At 42.7% G+C, this 25,906-nt stretch overlaps 2 protein-coding genes across 5 annotated transcripts in view; one reads left to right on the plus strand and one right to left on the minus strand.

Annotated features, from left to right (window-relative positions):
* The first annotated feature begins 3,624 nt into the window (after positions 1 to 3,624).
* atl1 (atlastin GTPase 1) lies at positions 3,625 to 21,017 on the plus strand. 4 transcript variants are annotated; one of them, XM_061893968.1, is made up of 14 exons: positions 3,626 to 3,860; positions 7,856 to 8,106; positions 10,313 to 10,447; positions 10,546 to 10,650; positions 10,711 to 10,761; positions 12,495 to 12,551; positions 12,625 to 12,717; positions 12,802 to 12,940; positions 14,306 to 14,433; positions 15,738 to 15,794; positions 15,855 to 15,926; positions 15,991 to 16,422; positions 19,580 to 19,594; positions 19,670 to 21,017. In XM_061893968.1, exons 1-14 carry the CDS (start codon positions 3,821 to 3,823, stop codon positions 19,772 to 19,774), a joined length of 1,680 nt encoding a protein of 559 aa, XP_061749952.1. In that variant the 5' UTR covers positions 3,626 to 3,820; the 3' UTR covers positions 19,775 to 21,017. The 4 variants fall into 4 exon arrangements, with proteins under 4 accessions (XP_061749954.1, XP_061749952.1, XP_061749953.1 ...); XM_061893969.1 differs by having other exon boundaries at positions 3,626 to 3,854; XM_061893971.1 differs by lacking the exon at positions 3,626 to 3,860 and adding an exon at positions 4,176 to 4,353.
* The window catches only part of sav1 (salvador family WW domain containing protein 1), a 47,558-nt gene continuing 40,241 nt past the window's right edge, over positions 18,590 to 25,906 (minus strand). The window contains exon 6 of the mRNA XM_061893973.1: positions 18,590 to 18,692. Coding sequence (XP_061749957.1) covers positions 18,605 to 18,692 — 88 coding nt within the window. The 3' untranslated portion in view covers positions 18,590 to 18,604. The remainder of the gene's footprint in view (positions 18,693 to 25,906) is intronic.

A 25,906-nucleotide genomic window follows, 5' to 3' on the forward strand; every position in this document is an offset into this window, starting at 1 on the left:
CAGAGGCGGGCAGCTACAGGATGATCAGACCTGAGCTTGCGACCCAAGTCCAATTAGCCACGAGAGTCAGCTTCTTAGCAGACATCAATCAATCAATCAATGTTTATTTATATAGCCCCTAAATCACAAGTGTCTCAAAGGGCTGCACAAGCCACAACGACATCCTCGGTTCAGAGCCCACAAAAGGACGAGGACAAACTCACAACCCAGTGGGACGTCAATGGGAGTGACTATGAGAAACCTTGGAAAGGACCGCAGATGTGGGTGACCTCCCACCCCTCTAGGGGAGACCGGATGCAATGGACGTCAAGTGTAAATATCAGTTAGACATATCAGGGGACTATGCATGGCAAGGGCATCCGGTTCCCTGAGTCGGATATAGTGAGAAATCCTTAAGATGATCAGTGTTTCCACAAAGATAAACATCTTTAATTATTAATAATAACAGAGTTATTATCCTATCGGGTCCTTTTGGCTCATAGGACTCCGGAGGCAGTGGACAGGTACCGACAGGCCAAGCGGTGTGCGGCTACAGCGGTCGCTGAGGCAAAAACTCGGACATGGGAAGAGTTCGGGGAAGCCATGGAAAACGACTTCCGGACGGCTTCGAAGCGATTCTGGACCACCGTCCGCCGCCTCAGGAAGGGGAAGCAGTGCACTATCAATGGTGCGGATGGTGTTCTGCTGACCTCAACTGCGGATGTTGTGGATAGGTGGAAGGAATACTTCGAAGACCTCCTCAATCCCACCAACACGTCTTCCTATGAGGAAGCAGTACCTGGGGAATCTGTGGTGGACTCTCCTATTTCTGGGGCTGAGGTCGCTGAGGTAGTTAAAACGCTCCTCGGTGGCAAGGCCCCGGGGGGGGACGAGATCCGCCCGGGTCCGCCTGGAGTTCCTTAAGGCTCTGGATGCTGTGGGGCTGTCTTGGTTGACAAGACTCTGCAGCATCGCGTGGACATCGGTGGCGGTACCTCTGGATTGGCAGACCGGGGTGGTGGTTCCTCTCTTTAAGAAGGGGGACCGGAGGGTGTGTTCCAACTATCGTGGGATCACACTCCTCAGCCTTCCCGGTAAGGTTTATTCAGGTGTACTGGAGAGGAGGCTACGCCGGATAGTCGAACCTCGGATTCAGGAGGAACAGTGTGGTTTTCGTCCTGGTCGTGGAACTGTGGACCAGCTCTATACTCTGGGCAGGGTTCTTGAGGGTGCATGGGAGTTTGCCCAACCAGTCTACATCTGCTTTGTGGACTTGGAGAAGGCATTGGACCGTGTCCCTCGGGAAGTCCTGTGGGGAGTGCTCAGAGAGTATGGGGTATCGGACTGTCTGTGGTGGTCCACTCCCTGTATGATCAGTGTCAGAGCTTGGTCCGCATTGCCGGCAGTAAGTCGAACACGTTTCCAGTGAGGGTTGGACTCCGCCAAGGCTGTCCTTTGTCACCCATTCTGTTCAGAACTTTTATGGACAGAATTTCTAGGCGCAGTCAAGGCGTTCCGGTTTGGTGACCGCAGGATTAGGTTTCTACTTTTTGCAGATGATGTGGTCCTGATGGCTTCATCTGACCGGGATCTTCAGCTCTCACTGGATCGGTTTGCAGCCGAGTGTGAAGCGACCGGCATGAGAATCAGCACCTCCAAGTCCGAGTCCATGGTTCTCGCCCGGAAAAGGGTGGAGTGCCATCTCCGGGTTGGGGAGGAGACCCTGCCCCAAGTGGAGGAGTCCAAGTACCTAGGAGTCTTGTTCACGAGTGAGGGAAGAGTGGATCGTGAGATCGACAGGCGGATCGGTGCGGCGTCTTCAGTAATGCGGACGTTGTACCGATCCGTTCCGGCTCAGCTCTCAATTTACCGGTCGATCTACGTTCCCATCCTCACCTATGGTCATGAGCTTTGGGTCATGACCGAAAGGATAAGATCACGGGTACAAGCGGCCCAAATGAGGCGGGTCTCTCCCTTAGAGATAGGGTGAGAAGCTCTGCCATCCGGGAGGAACTCAAAGTAAAGCCGCTGCTCCTCCACATGGAGAGGAGCCAGATGAGGTGGATCGGGCATCTGGTCAGGATGCCACCCGAACGCCTCCCTCGGGAGGTGTTTAGGGTGCGTCCAGCTGGTAGGAGGCCACGGGGAAGACCCAGGACACGTTGGGAAGACTATGTCTCCCGGCTGACCTGGGAACGCGTCGGGATCCCCCGGGAAGAGCTGGACGAAGTGGCTGGGGAGAGGGAAGTCTGGGTTTCCCTGCTTAGGCTGCTGCCCCCGCGACCCGACCTCGGATAAGCGGAAGAAGATGGATACTTCAAGGCTTGAATGTTTGGTTCATTCATTATTGTTAATTATTTTCAAATTTATTACGGCGGTTTAGCTCAGTTGGTAGAGTGGCCGTGCCAGTAACTTGAGTGTTGCAGGTTCAATTCCCGCTTCTGCCAACCTAGTCACTGCCGTTGTGTCCTTGGGCAAGACACTTTACCCACCTGCTTCCAGTGCCACCCACACTGCTTTAAATGTAACTTAGATATTGGGTTTCACTATGTAAAGTGCTTTGAGTCACTAGAGAAAAAGCGCTATATAAATATAATTCAAATTATTAGCCTGTGGGAAAAAAATTGATATTTACCTCAGAGGATTGCAAATAGAAAAAAAAGGCATTGAATTTTTATTTACATTTTATTTGATATGCCATTAAATTGGCCCTAGTGTGTGAATGTGAGTGTGAATGTTGTCTGTCTATCTGTGTTGGCCCTGTGATGAGGTGGCGACTTGGCCAGGGTGTACCCCGCCTTCCGCCCGATTGTAGCTGAAATAGGCGCCAGCGCCAGCACCCCCCGCGACCCCAAAAGGGAATAAGCGGTAGTAAATGGATGGATGGATGGGGGGTTAGTGCGTCTGCCTCACAATACGAAGGTCCTGCAGTCCTGGGTTCAAATCCAGGCTCGGGATCTTTCTGTGTGGAGTTTGCATGTTCTCCCCGTGAATGCGTGGGTTCCCTCCGGGTACTCCGGCTTCCTCCCACCTCCAAAGACATGCACCTGGGGATAGGTTGATTGGCAACACTAAATTGGCCCTAGTGTGTGAATGTGAGTGTGAATGTTGTCTGTCTATCTGTGTTGGCCCTGCGATGAGGTGGCGACTTGTCCAGGGTGTACCCTGCCTTCCGCCCGATTGTAGCTGAGATAGGCGCCAGCGCCCCCCGCGACCCCGAACGGGAATAAGCGGCAGAAAATGGATGGATGGATGGATAGTATTATTTGAAACTGGATTTTGCATGTCACTAAAGTTATATAAGCCTTGCTTGTTCAATATTTAATGCAAAACCTGTTTGGGTCCCTATTAAAAGTTTAATTTGTTCAACCCAGCTTTGTTCCGTTTAAAATGTTGGCCCGCTCTGTGTTTGAGTTTGACACCCCTGATTAAGATGATCAGTGTTTCCACAAAGATAAACATCTTTAATTATTAATGATAACAGAGTTAAAGGTAAATTGAGCAAATTGGCTATTTCTGGCCTATTATTTAAGTGTGTATCAAGCTGGTAGCCCTTGGCATTAATCAGGTTGATGAGCCCTGCTTTGAAGTATTCACACAGTTATGCAGCGTTTACTTTAAAAGACAAGAGCGCCCCCTGGTGGGCAGCCTCGCCTCCACCCTCCTCCTCCTCCTGCAACGCGAGCATCGCCGGGGAAGATTTCCTCCAGAAGACATCATCATCATCATCATCATCTCCACCATCCTCCTCCGCACATGACTGCCGACTAGGGCGGTGCACTCAGCAGGGGGACACAAACAAAACCAGAGGGATTCTTGTTGGTTTTCCTGCAGGTGCGCCATGGCGAAACACCGCAAAGACAGAGACAGCTGGGGTGAGTGTACGTATATCACCTTTAATTCCAAACACGTCATTTCTCCACGCTTGTTGCGAGCCTCCATCGCCATGTTTTTTTTTTTTTCCCCGTCTTCGTGTCACGTGATGCCGATGCCCGCCACTTCGGTGCGGCGGGAAATGACTTTTGGTGCCGTCGGTGATTTATGTAACGTTGCGGCGGTGATGATGCGACCTCTTTGAGGGCGATGGCGTCGTCTGCGATGTTTAAAAGGTGAAAGGACGTAAGGTAAGAAGAAGAAGGTCTGACCTACTTAACGCGGCCATGATGGGAGCGTCTGGGCGCGGCCTCGTCGTCCCCCTCGCTGCTTGAATTATTCACACCGCATCTGTCACAGGTGCGCTTTGGCCTCCCGCGTCGTGGCTGTGGAATAAATAAGCTTCTAAAAGCCGACGCAGCAAAGCGGTTGTCGTTGGGAGTGACGTTAAAGACTCTCACACCTGCGGCTGTCACCGGCGAAAATGGCCGCCACAGGCAGGTTGGGAGCCCGCCCTTTTTGTCGATGTCCATTGTTGTTGTTTTTATTAAGTCATGGGTGTCCAAAGTGTGAATGTCCATTGTTGTTTTAATTAAGTCATGGGTGTCCAAAGTGTGAATGTCCATTGTTGTTTTAAGTCATGGGTGTCCAAAGTGTGAATGTCCATTGTTGTTTTAATTAAGTCATGGGTGTCCAAAGTGTGAATGTCCATTGTTGTTTTAATTAAGTCATGGGTGTCCAAAGTGTGAATGTCCATTGTTGTTTTAATTAAGTCATGGGTGTCCAAAGTGTGAATGTCCATTGTTGTTTTAATTAAGTCATGGGTGTCCAAAGTGTGAATGTCCATTGTTGTTTTAATTAAGTCATGGGTGTCCAAAGTGTGAATGTCCATTGTTGTTTTAAGTCATGGGTGTCCAAAGTGTGAATGTCCATTGTTTTTTAATTAAGTCATGGGTGTCCAAAGTGTGAATGTCCATTGTTTTTTAATTAAGTCATGGGTGTCCAAAGTGTGAATGTCCATTGTTGTTTTAATTAAGTCATGGGTGTCCAAAGTGTGAATGTCCATTGTTGTTTTAAGTCATGGGTGTCCAAAGTGTGAATGTCCATTGTTTTAATTAAGTCATGGGTGTCCAAAGTGTGAATGTCCATTGGTGTTGTTTTAATTAAGTCATGGGTGTCCAAAGTGTGAATGTCTATTGTTGTTTTAATTAAGTCATGGGTGTCCAAAGTGTGAATGTCCATTGTTGTTTTAATTAAGTAATGGGTGTCCAAAGTGTGAATGTCCATTGTTGTTTTAATTAAGTCATGGGTGTCCAAAGTGTGAATGTCCATTGTTGTTTTTATTAAGTCATGGGTGTCCAAAGTGTGAATGTCCATTCTTGTTTTAATTAAGTCATGGGTGTCCAAAGTGTGAATGTCCATTGTTGTTTTAATTAAGTAATGGGTGTCCAAGGTGTGAATGTCCATTGTTGTTTTAATTAAGTCATGGGTGTCCAAAGTGTGAATGTCCATTGTTGTTTTAATTAAGTCATGGGTGTCCAAAGTGTGAATGTCCATTGTTGTTTTAATTAAGTCATGGGTGTCCAAAGTGTGAATGTCCATTGTTGTTTTAATTAAGTCATGGGTGTCCAAAGTGTGAATGTCCATTGTTGTTTTAATTAAGTAATGGGTGTCCAAAGTGTGAAGGTCCATTGTTGTTTTAATTAAGTCATGGGTGTCCAAAGTGTGAATGTCCATTGTTGTTTTTATTAAGTCATGGGTGTCCAAAGTGTGAATGTCCATTGTTGTTTTAATTAAGTCATGGGTGTCCAAAGTGTGAATGTCCATTGTTGTTTTAATTAAGTCATGGGTGTCCAAAGTGTGAATGTCCATTGTTGTTTTTATTAAGTCATGGGTGTCCAAAGTGTGAATGTCCATTGTTGTTTTAATTAAGTCATGGGTGTCCAAAGTGTGAATGTCCATTGTTGTTTTAATTAAGTCATGGGTGTCCAAAGTGTGAATGTCCATTGTTGTTTTAATTAAGTCATGGGTGTCCAAAGTGTGAATGTCCATTGTTGTTTTAATTAAGTCATGGCTGTCTAAAGTGTGAATGTCCGTTGTTGTTTTAAATAAGTCATGGGTGTCCAAAGTGTGAATGTCCATTGTTGTTTTAATTAAGTAATGGGTGTCCAAAGTGTGAATGTCCATTCTTGTTTTAATTAAGTAATGGGTGTCCAAAGTGTGAATGTCCATTGTTGTTTTAATTAAGTCATGGGTGTCCAAAGTGTGAATGTCCATTGTTGTTTTAATTAAGTCATGGGTGTCCAAAGTGTGAATGTCCATTGTTGTTTTAATTAAGTCATGGGTGTCCAAAGTGTGAATGTCCATTGTTGTTGTTTTTATTAAGTCATGGGTGTCCAAAGTGTGAATGTCCATTGTTGTTTTAGTTAAGTCATGGCTGTCCAAAGTGTGAATGTCCATTGTTTTATTTAAGTCATGGGTGTCCAAAGTGTGAATGTCCATTGTTGTTTTAATTAAGTCATGGGTGTCCAAAGTGTGAATGTCCATTGTTGTTTTAATTAAGTCATGGGTGTCCAAAGTGTGAATGTCCATTGTTTTAATTAAGTCATGGGTGTCCAAAGTGTGAATGTCCATTGTTGTTTTAATTAAGTCATGGGTGTCCAAGGTGTAAATGTCCATTGTTGTTTTAATTAAGTCATGGGTGTCCAAAGTGGGGCTTCACGCTGGAGGATGGGTTAGTGCGTCTGCCTCACAATATTAAGGTCCAGCAGTCGTGGGTTCAATCCCAGGCTCGGGATCTTTTTGTGTGGAGTTTACATGTAAATATAAACGGAATACAATGATTTGCAAATCATTGTATTCCGTTTATATTTACATCTAACTAGGGGTGTAACGGTACTTGTATTTGTATTGAACCGTTTCGGTTCGGTATGAGGGTGTATTGAACGAGTTTGTAAACTAAAGTCTTAACAAGCTGCTCTGCTTTCTGCCTCTGTCCGAGCAGTGAGCACCCAGCATTGTCCCGCCCACACAACCATCTGATTGGTTACATACAAAGCCAATCAGAAGTGCGTATTCAGAAAGCATGGAGTCAGTGCTATATGTGTTTAGCAGTTTAGCAGCTGACATCGTACACTCACTAAATTATAAAACACTTCCCAGCCACAACTATTACAAACATCACTATGAGCCCGTTGACCCCCTAGAAACTTAAACTGCAGCTCAGCTCGCTCATAGTTCTGGGTTGAGGTGAAGGCTAATTAGCTTTTAGCGTTACGTTAGCTCATTTTGCTGTGTGTGTGTGTGTGTGTGTGTGTGTGTGTGTATAATAAAAGTAAACTACAAGCTTCCCAAAGGCTGTAATAAATTAAGCATGATGAGTTGACTTGAAACTGTTAAATGTTGCACTTTGTATATGTAGAATAAAGTTTTTGTCATTTTATTTCATCAAAGCAACAACTTGAGGCAGTTTAATGTGGATTAACGTGGGCAGAATTATTATAGTCTTCCCAATGTTAAAAGGATAAAGCCATTGTTTACAAATTTGTTACATAAATAACCCAAAAATTTATATTTTGTTGTTTTCTTACTGTACCGAAAATGAACCGAACCTCTAAACCGAGGTACGTACCGAATTGAAATTTTTGTGTACCGTTACACCCCTACATCTAACACAATTTCCCAACTCATATGGAAACGGGTTTTGTATTATTAGCAGGCTAGCTTTTTTGATAATTTTGTTTTAAGTCACGGGTATCTGCGACACAATCCTTAGCATTCTAATATTAGCAGGCTAGCTTTTTACAACATTTGTTTTAAGTCATGGGTGTCCTCAACTCAATAGTTAGCATTCTAATATTAGGAGGCTAGCTTTTCTTGGCTAATTTTGCTTTAAGTCATGGCTGTCCGCAAACAAATGTGTCAAAAACTGGTAGGATATAATTAAGCTCTGCTTCTTCCTACTTCTTTTCGGACAATAATGAAGATTTTCCCGTCACGGCAGGGTCTCTCGGCGACAAGAACGTCTACGACTGGAGTTCGGAGGAGGAAGAGTCAGATGGGCGGGCGCGGCCCATCCAGGTCCTGCTGGTCAAAGACGACCACACCTTCGAGCTGGACGAGGCGGCGCTGAGTCGCATCCTGCTGGCGGAGGAGGTCCGAGACCGCGAGGTGGTGGCCATCTCTGTGGCGGGAGCCTTCCGGAAGGGGAAGTCCTTCCTCATGGACTTCATGCTGCGCTACATGTACAACCATGTAGGTACCTTCAGTTCTAGTACAACCATGTAGGTACCTTCGGTTCTAGTACAACCATGTAGGTACCTTCAGTTCTAGTTCAACCATGTAGGTACCTTCATTTCTAGTACAACCATGTGGGTACCTCCAGTTCTAATACAACCATGTAGGTACCTTAAGTTCTAGTACAACCATGTAGGTACCTTCAGGTCTAGTACAACCATGTAGGTACCTTCAGTTGTAATACAACCATGTAGGTACCTTCAGTTCTAGTACAACCATGTAGGTACATCCAGTTCTAATACAACCATGTAGGTACCTTCAGTTCTAATACAACCATGTAGGTACCTTCAGTTCTAGTACAACCATGTAGGTACTTTCAGTCCAGTACAACCATGTAGGTACCTTCAGTTTTCATACAACCATGTAGGTACCTTCAGTTCTAGTACAGCCATGTAGGTACCTTCAGTTCTAGTACAACCATGTAGGTACCTCCAGTTCTAGCACAACCATGTAGGTACATCCAGTTCTAATACAACCATGTAGGTACATCCAGTTCTAGTACAACCATGTAGGTACCTTCAGTTCTAGTACAACCATGTAGGTACCTCCAGTTCTAATACAACCATGTAGGTACATTCAGTTCAAGTACAACCATGTAGGTACCTTCAGTTCTAATACAGCCATGTAGGTACCTCCAGTTCTAGTACAACCATGTAGGTACCTCCAGTTCTAGCACAACCATGTAGGTACCTCCAGTTCTAGCACAACCATGTAGGTACATCCAGTTCTAATACAACCATGTAGGTACATCCAGTTCTAGTACAACCATGTAGGTACCTTCAGTTCTAGTACAACCATGTAGGTACCTCCAGTTCTAATACAACCATGTAGGTACATTCAGTTCAAGTACAACCATGTAGGTACATTCAGTTCAAGTACAACCATGTAGGTACCTTCAGTTCTAGTACAACCATGTAGGTACCTTCAGTTCTAGTACAACCATGTATGTACCTTCAGTCTAGTACAACCATGTAGGTACATTCAGTTCAAGTACAACCATGTAGGTACCTTCAGTCTAGTACAACCATGTAGGTACCTCCAGTTGTAGTACAACCATGTAGGTACCTCCAGTTCTAGCACAACCATGTAGGTACCTCCAGGTCTAGCACAACCATGTAGGTACCTTCAGTTCTAGTACAACCATGTATGTACCTTCAGTCTAGTACAACCATGTAGGTACATTCAGTTCAAGTACAACCATGTAGGTACCTCCAGTTCTAGCACAACCATGTAGGTACCTCCAGTTCTAGTACAACCATGTAGGTACCTCCAGGTCTAGCACAGCCATGTAGGTACCTCCAGGTCTAGCACAACCATGTAGGTACCTTCAGGTCTAGCACAACCATGTAGGTACCTTCAGTTCTAGCACAACCATGTAGGTACCTCCAGTTCTAGTACAGCCATGTAGGTACCTCCAGTTCTAGTACAACCATGTAGGTACCTCCAGTTCTAGCACAACCATGTAGGTACCTCCAGTTCTAGCACAACCATGTAGGTACCTCCAGTTCTAATACAACCATGTAGGTACATCCAGTTCTAGTACAACCATGTAGGTACCTTCAGTTCTAGTACAACCATGTAGGTACCTCCAGTTCTAATACAACCATGTAGGTACATTCAGGACTAGTACAACCATGTAGGTACATTCAGTTCAAGTACAACCATGTAGGTACCTTCAGTTCTAGTACAACCATGTATGTTCCTTCAGTCTAGTACAACCATGTAGGTACATTCAGTTCAAGTACAACCATGTAGGTACCTTCAGTCTAGTACAACCATGTAGGTACCTCCAGTTGTAGTACAACCATGTAGGTACCTCCAGTTCTAGCACAACCATGTAGGTACCTCCAGGTCTAGCACAACCATGTAGGTACCTCCAGGTCTAGCACAACCATGTAGGTACCTTCAGTTCTAGCACAACCATGTAGGTACCTTCAGTTCTAGTACAACCATGTAGGTGCCTCCAGTTTTCATACAACCATGTAGGTACCTCCAGTTCTAGTACAACCATGTAGGTACATTCAGTTGTAGTACAACCATGTAGGTACATTCAGTTGTAGTACAACCATGTAGGTACCTCCAGTTGTAGTCCAACCATGAAGGTACTTCAAGGCTACTTGACGCCCAGAATAAACCTAACCAGACTACACCTCACGTTGTTCAGGCGCGTGAGGACTGGCTAGGCCTGGCTGACGAGCCTCTGACCGGCTTCTCCTGGAGGGGGGGCTCAGAGAGGGAGACCACCGGGATCCAGATCTGGAGCGAGGTCTTCCTGGTGGACCGGCCTGATGGAACAAAGGTCAAATCTGTGTTGCTGTTGTTGTTTTTACATATTGATGCGGAGAAAAAGGAAGAATGCTCACCCACGTCACATTTATCGTCACGACGACGGCACAGGTGGCAGTCTTGCTGATGGACACACAGGGCACCTTTGACAGCCAGTCCACACTCAGGGACTCGGCCACCGTCTTCGCCCTGAGCACCATGATCAGTTCCATGCAGGTAAAACACGGGAGCATGTCATCATTTTCTATACTCATACTCACAATGACTTTTGTTTAGGTTTACAACATCTCACAGAACGTCCAGGAAGACGACCTTCAGCACCTGCAGGTAGAACACTTTAAAAATAACCGCTGGACAAAGTGCAAGTGTATGCAATAATGAATAAAATACATGATAAATGGCATAAAGATATGAATCTACAAAGTACCGTATTTCCTTGAATTGCCGCCGGGTATATAGTATGCTCATGCCTAGAATTACTGCCGGGTCAAACTCGTTTTGCAAAATATTTAGCGCATGCTTAGCATTACCGCCGGCTCAGGATTAACGCCGGGTCAAACTCGTTTTGCAAAATATTATTTTTAGTAGCGCATGTCTACAATTTCCGCCTTGTCAAACTCGTTTCGCTAAATAATTAGCATATGCCTAGAATTTCCGCCGGGTCAAACTCGTCACGTCACGAGTGACACTTCACCTGTCATCATTTTCAAAATGGAGAAGACTGATTTCAATCATTTGAAATCGCATAAAGGGAAGAAGATTAAGAGCTATTCAGTAGGATTTAAGGTCCAAGCTATTGAATATGCTAAAAAAGAACAGTAAGCAGCTATGTTTTATTAATATACTGTAGCTGCGTGTGTCAAATATGAGTCATTAAATGACTCCCGCCTCCTGGTGGTAGAGGGCGCTAGTGATCCTTCTTGCGACTACTCGGCTGCAGAAGAAGTGACAACAAGCAGCAAGAGTGAGCGTTTATTTTTACCTCTCGCTTGCACTTTTAACATGGAGGATTACATATCTAAAATAAAACAGTTTTCTAAACTGGACTTTCAATCGAAGCAGGAGGTAATAAAGGAAGATCTCCATCGAGACAGAGAGACTTTTAAAACTGAAGAAAGATAAGGAAGAATTCTATAAACAAGTTATCGATGCTTTTGATCAGAAAGAGCTGCGCATGGACTTCATTTATACGTAAAGGTAAGACCATAATAACGTTTTTTTTATTAAATATGCTTTTCATGATGGTATCCTTACATCACACTCAAATTTATAAGCGCAGGCCTAAATTTAAAGCATGCCTTTGGTAAGCGCCGGAGTGAGAAGAGGTTTTGAAATAATTAGCCCCCCGGCGGCAATTCAAGGAAATACGGTAAGTCATATTCTGGCCACCATAACATTACAGAAATTTAGAACAGTAACACTGTGTTTGAATATTTAATTGATTACTTAGCGTACTACTGGAATGAGCCCGCCTACCATTAGAGGTTCACGTTTTACAGTTTGACAATCACTGTTGTCTTCTATTAAAGCAGGGGTTTCCAAACTTTTTCCACTGAGGGCCGCACACTGAAAAATCAATCTTGTTTTTTTAAAGTGAATTTAAATAATGCAAGTGTGTAATAATCAGTGATTACTCGTGATTAAAACACATTTAAAAAAGTGTATTTAGTGTCATAAAAAACCAGTGAGCCGGTCTGGCATTGTTTGAATTCTCATCATCCCGGTTCCTCGTTTCAATTCCAGTTCCCAACGGTACAACATACATACCAACATACCAACAGAATATTTAATTGAGTTCCTCTAGTTATTTATTTTATTTCAATACATTTGATCTAGTTCTTCAGCTAAAAATGACTTAACAGAAACAAGCTAACCCAGACTGTGTCCTGCTGTAGTACCACTTTGTACCTGAGGTGGCAGCAGTGAGACTTTATGAGCTCCTGGAAGTATACCGCCTCCTTTTGCATTGCAAGGCCAATGCATTTCTATCATACTTTATAAAATGTGAGCTATTTTGTGCAATTCTCCTGACGACAAGATGTCACGTGACTTTACCCCAGCTGTTCACCGAGTATGGCCGACTCGCGATGGAGGAGACTTTTCTCAAACCGTTTCAGGTATTTTGCATGATTTGCTCACCCATGGCTTGGCAGTGTCTTGTGCAATGACATGCTGACTTGTCTTCGTCAGTCCATGATATTCCTCATCCGAGACTGGAGTTTCCCGTACGAGTTTCCATACGGGCAGGAAGGAGGCATGAAGTTCCTGGAAAAGAGACTGAAGGTCAGTGAGCGCAACCAACCTTTCAGGCGGGAAGCAGAAGGTTAGAACCTTTTAAAAGTGTTTTTTTTTGTCCGTTGCCTTTAGATCTCAGAGAACCAGCATGAGGAGCTGCAGAATGTGCGCAAACACATCCACTCGTGTTTCACCAACATCTCCTGCTTCCTGATGCCTCACCCGGGCCTTAAGGTGGCCACCAACCCGCACTTTGACGGACGAATTAAGGGTACGGTACACCTCTTTGGGCCTTGTCAAGGCAAGCTGAAAGAGAAAATATGGAACACATCAATAATCTTTTCTGGAGGAAATATATAGAGGTTAACTTGTGTCTTTATTACGAAAGCTTTTTTGGATATCGGATTTACAGTAAAGGCCAAAAGTTGGGACACACCTCATTCAATGGGTTTTCTTTATTGTCACTAAAGGCATCAAAACTATGAATGAACACATGTGGAGTTTTGTACTTCACAAAAAAAGTTGAAACAACAGAAAACATGTTTTACATTCTAGTTTCTTCAAAATAACCACCCTATGCTCCGATTACTACTTTGCACACTCTTGGCATTCTCTCTGTGAGCTTCAAGCACACCTGTGAAGTGAAAAGCATTTCAGGTGACTACCTCTTGAGGCTCATGGAGAGACGCACATCAGCAGGTACCAATAAATAGGAAAAGTTGGTTTTGCAAAATATTGCGAAAGAAAATAACTTCAAAAAGAGCCATTTTGGGGTCCTCACACACACACACTCCATAATAGCTGTATATTAAAGCACAGTACGTAATGCGCCGACAATCCATCAAGCGTTGCGGCTTTGTAGCTTACCAAAGTCGTACTAAAACATTATAACAGATTTTTTCGCGCTGTGAGTAATGTTCGATGAAACATCAAAATTTTGGTGTTGCTTGCTAACCTGTACTTGCTAACATAATTTATTGAACAGGCGTCAACCTGCAGTCCAAACTAGGTCGGTCAGCGCAACCAGAGTTAGTACATACATTCGGCGCATCGGGTTATAAGGCGCACCATCAATTTTTGAGAAAATAAAAGGACTTTAAGCTTCTTATAGTAAAAAAATATGGTAGTTATTATTATCATGTGTTATTTTGGGCAATTTTAATGACAGTTCACCCCAGAGTCACATACCTTTGGTACTTAACATATGCTCACTGTCAGCATGCTCACGTTTGTTGACACATTTTGTAACTGTTAACCCTATAGTCATATACAACTTGGTACTTGACACATGCTCACAGTTAACATGCTAACTTTTTTTCCAAATTGTGTAACCACGAAACATCAATATTATGATGTTACTTGCTAACCTGTACTTGCTAACATAATTTATTGAACAGGCGTCAACCTGCAGTCCACACAAATTTATTTTGTGTGACTGCCATTTACTGGTCACACTTATCACTACATCTTGTACCAAATAAAATTAATTCAAGGTCGGTAAGCGCAACCAGAGTTAATACGTACGTTAGGCGCATAGGGTTATAAGGCGATTTTTGATCAAATAAAAGAATTTTAAGTGTACTTATAGTCCGAAAAATATGGTAGTTATTATTATTATTATTATATGTTGTTCCAGAGATCGACGACGATTTCATCGGCAACCTGAATCTTTTGGTCCCGTGGCTGCTCGGTCCTGGCAACATCGACGTGAAAGAGATCAACGGAAGCAAAATCACCTGTCGAGGCCTGCTGGAGTACTTCAAGGTGGGAAAGTGCCGAAACCTGGTTCTGGTCTACGGCCTTAAAGGCCTACTGAAAGCCACTACTAGCGACCACACAGTCTGATAGTTTATATATCAATGATGAAATATTAACATTGCAACACATGCCAATACGGCCGCTTTAGTTTACTAAATTTCAAATTTAAATTTCCGCGAGGTGTCCTGTTGAAAACGTTGCGGAATGATGACGCGTGCGTGTGACGTCACGGATTGTAGCAGACATTTTCTTCCAGCACCGATCACGGCCGAAAGTTGTCTGCTTTAATCTCATAATTACACAGTATTGTGGACATCTGTGTTGCTGAATCTTTCGCAATTTGTTCAATGAATAATGGAGACGACAAAGAAGAAAGATGTAGGTGGGAAGCGGTGTATTGCGGCCGCTTTTAGCAACACAAACACAGCCGGTGTTTCCTTGTTTGTATTCCCGAAAGATGATGGTGAAGCTTTAATATGGAACAGAGCGAACACGGTTCCCTACCACATGTCAAACGGCAGGTTTCGGTGAGAAAATTGTGGTAATAAGTCGGCTCTTACCGTAGACATGAGTGGATAGCTTGCGTCGTTCCTTGTGCAGCTGTCAAAGCGGCAGCTTTGGACTCTCTTGCCTCCTCCGACCGGCCGCCCCCGAACGTGGGATGCGTCCACCGCAGAGGAGGGGAAAGAAAAGCTCAGCCTTGCCCCAACGGCTGCCTTCGTTTCGCCTCGTAGAGAAACGTGGCTTCCCTCAGAGACACTGGCGGCCACCACACCCGTGGCCACACCCCTCCGACTTTCAGGTACCATATAATCTCACTAAAACACTAGTAACACAATAAGCAGATAAGGGATTTTCCAGAATTATCCTACTAAATGTGACTAAAAACATCTGAATCGCTCCCCCTGCCTTCGCCTTTTTTTTTTTTTTTTTTTTTTTACTCTAGTGTTTCACTCTCACTTTCCACATCCACAAATCTTTCATCCTCGCTCAAATTAATGGGGAAATCGTCGCTTTCTCGGTCCGAATCGCTCCCGCTGCTGGTGGCCATGATTGTAAACAATGTTCAGATGTGAGGAGCTCCACAACCCGTGACGTCACGCGCACATCGTCTGCTACTTCCGGTACAGGCAAGGCTTTTTTATTAGCGACCTTTATCGTCGATGTTCTCTACTAAATCCTTTCAGCAAAAATATGGCAATATCACGAAATGATCAAGTATGACACATAGAATGGACCTGCTATCCCCGTTTAAATAAGAACATCTCATGTCAGTAGGCCTTTAAAACCTTCTTGTTTCTGCTTCTCAGGCCTACATCAAGATCTACCAGGGCGAAGAGCTGCCGCATCCCAAGTCCATGCTGCAGGTAACGTAGAGTCGGGCGTTAAGATGGCGTGGAGAGATGAGCTGATGTATTTCCTGTCAGGCGACAGCCGAGGCCAACAACCTGGCAGCCGTGGCGGCCGCCAGAGATCTGTACAACAAGAAAATGGAGCAGGTGGGTCCAAGTCCGGGAGGTCGTCTGAAAAGGTCTTGTATGAACGTTTGCTGGTGTCTACCAGGTGTGTGGCGGAGACCGACCCTTCCTGGCGCCCAGCGAGCTGCAAGCCCGCCACGCCGTCATCCGCGAGGAGGCGCTGCAGGTGTTCCGGGGCGTGAAGAAGATGGGCGGCGAGGAGTTCAGCCGCCGCTACCTGCAGCAGCTGGAAGGCGAGGTGGACGAGGTGTTTGTCCAGTACATCAAGCACAATGACTCCAAAAACATTTTCCACGCCGCCCGCACGCCGGCCACCCTCTTCGTGGTCATCTTCATCATGTACGTGGCGGCGGGCATCACGGGCTTCGTGGGCGTGGACGTCATCGCCAGCCTGTGCAACATGGTCCTGGGCCTGGCGCTCATCACGCTCTGCACCTGGGCCTACATTCGCTACTCGGGCGAGTACAGGGAGCTGGGCGCCGTCATCGACCAGGTGGCGGGAGCGCTGTGGGACCAGGTCAGTTACGCGCCCATCAACTGTGAACCAAACAATCTGTTCCATTTGTTTATGCGTAGTGTGGACTCCAATTTAGTAGCAGTCTGCTCATCCTCTTTGTGCTCGGGCTCAAAAATATAAGGTTCTGGTTCATAATTTTTTCCCAAAGTAATTGTTGTTGGCCCTCACATAGTCTGCTTGATAAGCATTGTTGTTGATGGGGAAGGGATCTGTGGTTCCTCCTGCGTCACGAATCACGTGACTGGCTTTCTCAGTATCTCTCAAAATGGCTCAAGAATCTCCGTGAGATTGATACTATTTTGATTATGTTTATTTGCAAAAAAATCGACTATATTCCATAACAGTTTCAATATAAAGGCAACTTCTTTTTCCACTCTATTGTTACTTTAAGTCACTTCCGAGCTTTAACATGATGGCTTTTTAAGTGATAACGGAAGTATACATCTCAGATTTGAATATGTCACTTCTTGCATGTTAACTGTTAGCATGCTAGTGTTTGTTTAGCTCATTTTGTAAGTATGCACCTCAGAGTCACATTTGTTGTTACTTCATATGTTAACTGTTAGCATACTAGCCTATTTTAGCTCATTTTGCAGGTATACACCTTACAGTCAAATATGTTGTGATGGTTAACATGCTAACTGTTGGTTAACATGCTAGCTTTCTTCGGCTAATTTCCACCATTCCAAAGTCAAAATGCAGCTTAACGTTCGTCACTTCCTAGGATTAACATGCTAGCTTTTTAACTGATATTGCAGATGAACACCTCAGGGTCAAATATGTTGTTACCTTACACATGTTAACTGTTAGCATGCTAGCATTTGTTTAGTTCAGTTTGCAGGAAACCCCTCTTAAGTAAAATTTGTTAGCATCCTATCTTTTTTAAGCTCATTTCAATTGATCCAAAGTCAAAATTCTCTTTGCTGATGGAAGTAAATTGCTTGCAATAACATGCTATCTTTTTAGCACATTTTACAGGTACGTGTACGCCTCAGAATGACATACTGTATGTTGTTACTTCACGCATGTTTAATGTTAGCATGCTAGCTTTTTCTAAGCTAATTATGTATATTGTAGCGTCCCGTAAGAGTTAGTGCTGCAAGGGGTTCTGGTTATTTGTTCTGTTGTGTTACGGTGCAGATGTTGTCCCGAAATGTGTTAGTCATTCTTGTTTGGTGTGGGTTCACAATGTGGTAGCAGTGTTGGCGTTGTTTATACGGCCACCCTCAGTGTGACCTGTATGGCTGTTGACCAAGTATGCCTTGATTAACACTGAAACCACACCCTCGCTCCCTCTGTCTCTGACCCGCACTCACAAATGTTGCTGCGTGCGCACACCTTCACTATTTTTGTTTTTAACCCCTCTTAACCCTATACCTACATTAAAAATACAAGCATCCCTGACATTTGAGGCATTTAAGAAACCCCGCCCAGACAGCCCCGCAAACGAGGACATGTCAGGGGAAAAGAGGACGTATGGTCAGTCCAGTGTGACTTCTATCATGCTAGCTTTCCACCATTCCCAAAGTCAAAATGCACCTTGTTAACGCTAGTCAGTGTAGTTTTTTATTATATTGTTTTTATATATCTTTAATCATTCCAGTCAGGGGACACTTCCTGTGAGGAAGAAATGATGACAGCTGGTTGCTTGTTTGTTGAAGGAGTGAATGTCACTAAAATGTACCTAATTTACTTTATTTTATTTGACCGCGACCCCGAAAAGGACAAGCGGTAGAAAATGAATGGATGGATGGAAGTCAGCCTGGAGATAGTTTTTGTTCATGTAAATAAATATCAGTCATTTTTTGAAGCTATTTTCCCGCGAGTAAATCAAAGACCTGCTCTGATGTTTTCCTGCATTTTTTATTCTATTTGATAAATTAAGGGAAGACGGAACAACAACAACATTAATTAAAGCTGCAAGCAGAAATGGACGGTACTACTTTGGCTGCTGCCCCCGCGACCCAAGTCCGGGGAAGCGTTAGCTAGCCGGCAGCCATCTTAACAAATATTTCACACGAGGGCGAAGCACAACTAATGAACAATTGATAGTTTATGTAGTATCTCTGGAATATGATTAACTACCGAACAAAGGTGATTTATTAATTGTTAGCAAACAATTTTTTTAGCTAAACCACAAGAGAAAAACAGCGTACAGCTCTTACCTTGGATCCAACCTGGCTTAGCTACAGCACCTGGCAGCCATCTTGGTATAGACGATCACAGCCCCTCCCCCATGAATGTTGGTGCGTGCGCAACAGCAGCAGACGCTATGGAAAAAAAAGAAGAAAAAAAATGTCTCCCTCATTGTGACTGCGCACGGCGGCCATCTTTGAAATGGTTTTCAGCGCAGCGGTTCTTTGAAAGCTGATAAAATCAAAACCGTAGCAGTGATTAAAACTATTTCATCAGATGGGTTCAATCTCTCTCCTGTGGTAGTTTGAAGCCAAAACGACAAACGGCCTCAGAGGAGACAATGTTTGAAAAAAAGCGACATTTTTTAGCCAACTTTTGTATTGAAGTGCGAATAGCAAACTTCCTGTTGATTTTCACCGAGGGGTGTGAGTGTATGAAATATAGGTCTAGCTGAGACCTACGTAGTGGTTTTTGTTTCATGTTTGTACGACGTTCCTACAGGACGTTACAGACAGTTTTGTCTGTGTTTTCTTCCTAAGGGGCGCTAGAGCGCAGTTTTTATTTTATTTTTATTTTTTTATTAGATCACAATTTTCGCCAGTCCTTGGTGAGTTTTGAAGCATGTTAAGGGGGTCAAATTACAGCTCAAAGAGGCGGCGGTATAATAATAATAAAACCTTAGAAATTCAATAGGGTCCTCTTTCCCAAAAGGACACCGGTCCCTAATTATTAGGATATGCAATTTTGGGAGCAATGTGTGATTGCTGAAATGCGAAATTTTCCATTTTCTACTGCTTGTCCCTTTCGGGGTGTCGGGGGGGTGCTGGAGCCCATCTCAGCTGCATTGGGGCGGAAGGCGGTGTACACCATGGACAAGTCGCCCACTTCATTTTGCGGGTATATGCCTCAAAACTTTTTCGCCCCGCAGGTGAAGAGTTGTAAACAAGTCATGTGAGCCTACTTCCTGTTCCAGAGACATGTACTCACTTCCTGTGTTTGTTTCCCTTCTGTGCGCCTGCAGGGGAACACCAACGAGGTAAACCACCGTGCACCGTCGCTCACCTTCAACGTAGCTCACCTCCACCTTGACCTCTGACCTCTGCCCCCGCAGGCGCTCCACAAGCTGTACAACGTAGCGGCCAACCACAGGCATCTGTACCAGCACGCCTTCCCGGGGCACCAGGCCGAGGACGAGCAGGAAAGGAAGAAGGACTAAAAGTGGGCGCGGCCTTGTCTTTTATCCCGATAAAGACGCCCCTGGGATCTTGGAACACGCCGGACGGGCTTCTTCTTCATCACACGCCACATCAACTACGAGCAACACGTGTAAGGGGGAAAGGGTTAAAAAAACAACAAAAACCCCTCCTTGGGGTTTTTGTCCTCACTTAGTCCATGTTTACACGCGCAAGTATGTCCTGCCTTCCAACGCCAAAGCCCACTCACCGCTGGCCTCTTTAGGTACACCTGCGCCGTGGATTTACTTGCACTCGGATGCCTTTGTCAGGAGAATTGTCTAATTAGGAGCACCTGTACACTGCAGTTCATCTGAGGGGTTCCACACGGTTCTATCCTTAGTCCCCTTCTCTTTATGTTCTACTCTTCACAATACAAGTGGATCAGATGTATCATTTTACAGTCTATTATTTCAACAAGTTTATTCCAGCACACTCTTATTTTTGTAGTATTTAATAGCTCCGTTATTACATTTTCTATTTGTCAACTTTTTTATTCTGCTTGGGGCCCAAGTGAACCCGGGCCCTGTAAAACCACGGTCAATTCTACCATCAGAAACGGGAAGGTCAGTTGCCAGAATGTTGTTGTTTGAATGATAGCCACACACTTTTTCCATTTAGAGCAGGGGTCACCAACCTGTTTGAAAGCAAGAGCTACTTCTTGGGTACTGATTAATGCCAAGGGCTACCAGTTTGATACACACTTCAATAAATTGCCAGAAATAGCCAATTTGCTTAATTTACCTTAAACTCTGTTATTATTAATAATTAATGATATTTATCTCTGGAAACACTGATCATCTTAATGATTTCTCACAATAAATATATATTTTTGATGACATGTTTTAAATAGGTTAAAATCCAATCTGCACTTTGTTAGAATATATAACAAATTGGACCAAGCTATATTTCTAACAAAGACAAATCATTATTTCTTCTAGATTTTCCAGAACAAAAATTTCAAAAGAAATTGAAAAGAATTTGAAATAAGATTTAAATTTGATTCTACAGATTTTCTAGATTTGCCAGAATAATTTTTGGGAATTTTAATCATAATAAGTTTGAAGAAATATTTCACAAATATTCTTCGGAAAAAACAGAAGCTAAAATGAAGAATTAAATTAAAATGTATTTATTATTCTTTACAATAAAAAAATAAATTAACTTGAACATTGATTTAAATTGTCAGGAAAGAAGAGGAAGGAATTTAAAAGGTAAAAAGGTATATGTGTTTAAAAATCCTAAATATCATTTTAAAGGTATTTTTTCTCTAAAATTATCTTTCTGAAAGTTATAAGAAGCAAAGTAAAAAAAATTCAAAAAGTGAAGACCAAGTCTTTAAAATATTTTCTTGGATTTTCAATTTCTTTTTGAGTTTTGTCTCTCTTAGAATTAAAAATGTCCAGCAAAGCGAGACCAGCTTGCTAGTAAATAAATACAATTTAAAAAATAGAGGCGGCTCACTGGTAAGTGCTGCTATTTGAGGCGGTATAACTCGGTTGGTAGAGTGGCCGTGCCAGCAACTTGAGGGTTGTAGGTTTGATCCCCGCTGCCGCCATCCTAGTCACTGCCGTTGTGTCCTTGGGCAGGACACTTTACCCACCTGCTCCCAGTGCCACCCACACTGCTTTAATTGTTACTTAGATATTGGGTTTCACTATGTAAAGCGCTTTGAGTCACTAGAGAAAAAGCGCTATATAAATATAATTCACTTCACTTGAGCTATTTTTAGAACAGGCCAGCGGGCGACTCATGTGTTCCTCACGGGCCACCTGGTGTGTTGGTGACCCCTGATTTAGAGCGATGAGCTGGAAATGTCCAAGTAAAAGACTGGGTTGCCAGACCCTAGGCTAAAAAAAGGCATTGAGATGTTTCTCCTGAAAGGAAAACTGCACTTTTTGGGGGGAATTTTGCCTATCATTCACAATCCTTATGGGACACAAGAATACAAATGTTTTACCTTCTTTAATGCATTGTGAACTCCTAAATAAATGCTAGCAAAAGTCAGCTAACAATTGAGCAAGTAAGAGTCACTGTAAAAAGCTCCATCAAAGTTTTATATACATGCTGTAAGTATTGTATTAACTTGAATAGCCGCCCTTTAACCTGCTAACCAGGTGAGCATTATCATCTTTTTGAGTGCAGGTGTACCTAATGTGTGGTCTGGGAGTCTACTTGGCAACCTCCTTCATGACGCATGCCAGACACCAGACCTGGACAAACTAAGACCGGGGTCACATGAGGCCTGCTGGACGTTCTCAAATCATTATTTTAGATAATTAAGATGTAAAGTCTAGCTGCTATTATGATGTACACTCATCTTTTATAATGAATGTAAGTCTTCTACTAGACTAAGTCTTTACATGCTTGGAATCTGCACTTTTGCAGGATATACTAGTTACTATGATCATCTAATTAGTTACTATGGTCATCTAATTAGTTACTATGGTCATCTAATTAGTTACTATGATCATCTAATTAGTTACTATGATCATCTAATTAGTTACTATGCTCATCTAATTAGTTACTATGCTTATTTAACTAGTTACTGTGGTCATCTAATTAGTTACTATAATCATCTAACTAGTTACTATGGTCATCTAATTAGTATGCTCATGTAACTAGTTACTATGGTCATCTAATTAGTTACTATGGTCATCTAATTAGTTACTATGGTCATCTAATTAGTTACTATGGTCATCTAACTAGTTACTATGCTCATCTAATTAGTTACTATGCTCATCTAATTAGTTACTATGCTCATCTAATTAGTTACTATGGTCATCTAATGAGTTACTATGCTCATTTAACTAGTTACTATGGTCATCTAATGAGTTACTATGCTTATTTAACTAGTTACTATGGTCATCTAATTAGTTACTATGCTTATTTAACTAGTTACTGTGGTCATCTAATTAGTTACTATAATCATCTAACTAGTTACTATGGTCATCTAATTAGTTACTATGGTCATCTAATTAGTTATTTTGCTCATCTAATTAGTTACTATGCTCATCTAATTAGTTACTATGGTCATCTAATTAGTTACTATGGTCATCTAATTAGTTATTTTGCTCATCTAATTAGTTACTATGCTCATCTAATTAGTTACTATGGTCATCTAATTAGTTATTTTGCTCATCTAATTAGTTACTATGGTCATCTAATTAGTTACTATGCTCATCTAATTAGTTACTATGGTCATCTAATTAGTTATTTTGCTCATCTAATTAGTTACTATGATCATCTAATTAGTTACTATGGTCATCTAATTAGTTACTATGGTCATCTAATTAGTTATTTTGCTCATCTAATTAGTTACTATGCTCATCTAATGAGTTATTATGGTCATCTATTTAGTTATTATGGTCATCTAATTAGTTACTATGATCATCTAATTAGTTACTATGGTCATCTAATTAGTTACTATGATCATCTAATTAGTTACTATGGTCATCTAATTAGTTACTATGGTCATCTAATTAGTTATTTTGCTCATCTAATTAGTTACTATGCTCATCTAATGAGTTATTATGGTCATCTATTTAGTTATTATGGTCATCTAATTAGTTACTATGATCATCTAATTAGTTACTATGGTCATCTAATTAGTTACTATGGTCATCTAATTAGTTATTTTGCTCATCTAATTAGTTACTATGATCATCTAATTAGTTACTATGGTCATCTAATTAGTTACTATGATCATCTAATTAGTTACTATGGTAATGTAAGTCAGCTCAGACGAGGCATCAAGTAGTGTGGGCGGGGAGTGTGATAAATAGAATAGAAAAGAAAGTACTTTATTGATTCCTGGGGGAAATTCAGCAAATATCAGATATAACGTATTTCCTTGAATTGCCGCCGGGGTGCTAATTATTTTTAAACCCTTTCTCACTCCGGCACTTACCAAAGGCATGCATTAAATTTACTGTGCTTATAAATTTGAGTGTGATGTAAGGATACCATCATGAAAAGCACATTTAATTAAAAAAACATTATTATGGTCTTACCTTTACTTATAAATGAAGTCCATGCGCAGCTCCTTCTGATCAAAAGCATCAATAACTTGTTTATAGAAGTCTTCCTTATCTTTCTTCAGTTTTAAAAGTCTCTCTGTCTCGATGGAGATCTTCCTTTATTACCTCCTGCTTCCATTGAAAGTCCAGTTTAGAAAACAGTTTTATTTTAGATATGTAATCCTCCATGTTAAAAGTGCAAGCGAGAGGAAAAAACAAACGATCGCTGCTTGTTGTCACTTCTTCTGCAGCCGAGTAGTCGCAAGAAGGATCACTAGCGCCCTCTACCACCAGGAGGCGGGAGTCATTCAATGACTCATATTTGACACACGCAGCTACGGTATATTAATAAAACATAGCTGCTTACTGTTCTTTTTAGCATATTCAATAGCTTGGACCTTAAATCCTACTGAATAGCTCTTAATCTTCTTCCCTTTATGCGATTTCAAATGATTGAAATCAGCCTCCTCCATTTTGAAAATGATGACAGGTGAAGTGTCATTTGTGACGTGACGAGTTTGACCCGGTGGAAATTTTAGGCAGGCACATACTATATTATATACCTGGTGGCAATTCAAGGAAATACGGTATCAAATTGTAGTTGGTTTATTTTGTGCCCTTCGCGTTCATTTTTCAGTGTTTGTTGCATTTTTGTTGCGTTTCGCTTGATTGTAAAATATGTGGATGGAAAGTGGGCGTGACCTTCATATTTTGTCAATTTCCAGTCTTTTATCCTTCATAGAAAAATGTAAAAATTCCATTCCGTTTTTTAAGGCAGTCTCTCATAATGTTTTTAGCATTCAATCAGACATTATTGTGAGGTTTTGTATTAGTGTTCCTAAAAATAGATTTTTCTCTAAATGTGGCCCCCGAGTGAAAATAACTGCCCAGGCCTGGTAGAGATGCTTTATAATGTGCCGGTGTCAAATCTTTTAAGCTTTTCACTGTTTTTGTGTGACATTCCATGCAACATGTGACCATAGGGCACACCTTTCTTCTGTCTTGTTGCCAACGTGGAGGAGGCAGCGTTCCAGGTGTGATCACAGCCTGGCATCAAAGGGGCGGAGGACAACAAAGCCTCCTTCCTGACTTATGTCAACGTCCAAGCTTGACTTTTTGCACTTTTTAATTTGCTGTTGGCTTTTTGGAGTCGTCCGGGGGTTTGAGACGTGTAAAGCAGGCAAGGGTTGTGTTTTATTGGCTCCGACATACATTCTAAAGACAAAATAAAAACATGTTGGAGCCTACTATAATATTCTGTATGGATTAAAGGCCTACTGAAATGAGATGTTCTTATTTAAACGGGGATAGCAGCTCCATTCTATGTGTCATACTTCATCATTTCCAAATATTTTCGCTGAAAGGATTTAGTAGAGAACATCGGCGATAAAGTTCGCAGCTTTTAGTCGCTAATAAAAAAGCCTTGCCTGTAGCGGAAGTAGCAGACGATGTGCGCGTGACGTCACGGGTTGTGGAGCTCCTCACATCTGAACATTGTTTGCAATCATGGCCACCAGCAGCGAGAGCGATTCGGACCGAGAAAGCGACGATTTCCCCATTAATTTGAGCAAGGATGAAAGATTGGTGGATGTGGAAAGTGAGAGTGAAGGACTAGAAAGAAAAAGAAAAAAAAGACAGGGCAGTGGGAGCGATTCAGATGTTATTAGACACATTTACTAGGACAATTCGGGAAAATCCCTTATCTGCTTATTGTGTTACTAGTGTTTTAGTGAGATTATAAAGTCGTACCTGAAAGTCAGAGGGGTGTGGTGACCGCCAGTGTCTCTGAGGGAAGCTGCGTTTCTCGATGAGACGAAGTGAGGGCAGCCGTTGGGGCCGGACTGAGATTTTTTTTTTACCCCCTCCACGGTGGAAGCATCCCACGTTCGAAGGCGGCTGGTCGGAGGAGGCAAGAGAGTCCACAGCTGCCTCTTTGACAGGTGCACAACGACGCAAGCTCTGCTCATGTCTACGGTAAGAGCCGACTTATTACCACAATTTTCTCACCGAAACCTGCCGATTGACATGTGGTAGAGGACCATGTTCGCTTGACCGCTCTGTTCCATAGTAAAGCTTCACCGTCATCTTTAGGGAATG

Source organism: Nerophis ophidion, linkage group LG03 (assembly GCF_033978795.1).
Source record: "Nerophis ophidion isolate RoL-2023_Sa linkage group LG03, RoL_Noph_v1.0, whole genome shotgun sequence".
NCBI classification, from domain to species: domain Eukaryota; kingdom Metazoa; phylum Chordata; class Actinopteri; order Syngnathiformes; family Syngnathidae; genus Nerophis; species Nerophis ophidion.

Bases quoted from the DNA above. Each gene is read 5' to 3' on its own strand.
- atl1 (XM_061893968.1), top strand. From the start codon at position 3,821: ATGGCGAAACACCGCAAAGACAGAGACAGCTGGGGTGAGT. The intron at 10,651-10,710 runs GTAAAACACGGG...ACTTTTGTTTAG, and splicing joins CCATGATCAGTTCCATGCAG to GTTTACAACATCTCACAGAA. The intron at 14,434-15,737 runs GTGGGAAAGTGC...TCTGCTTCTCAG, and splicing joins GCCTGCTGGAGTACTTCAAG to GCCTACATCAAGATCTACCA.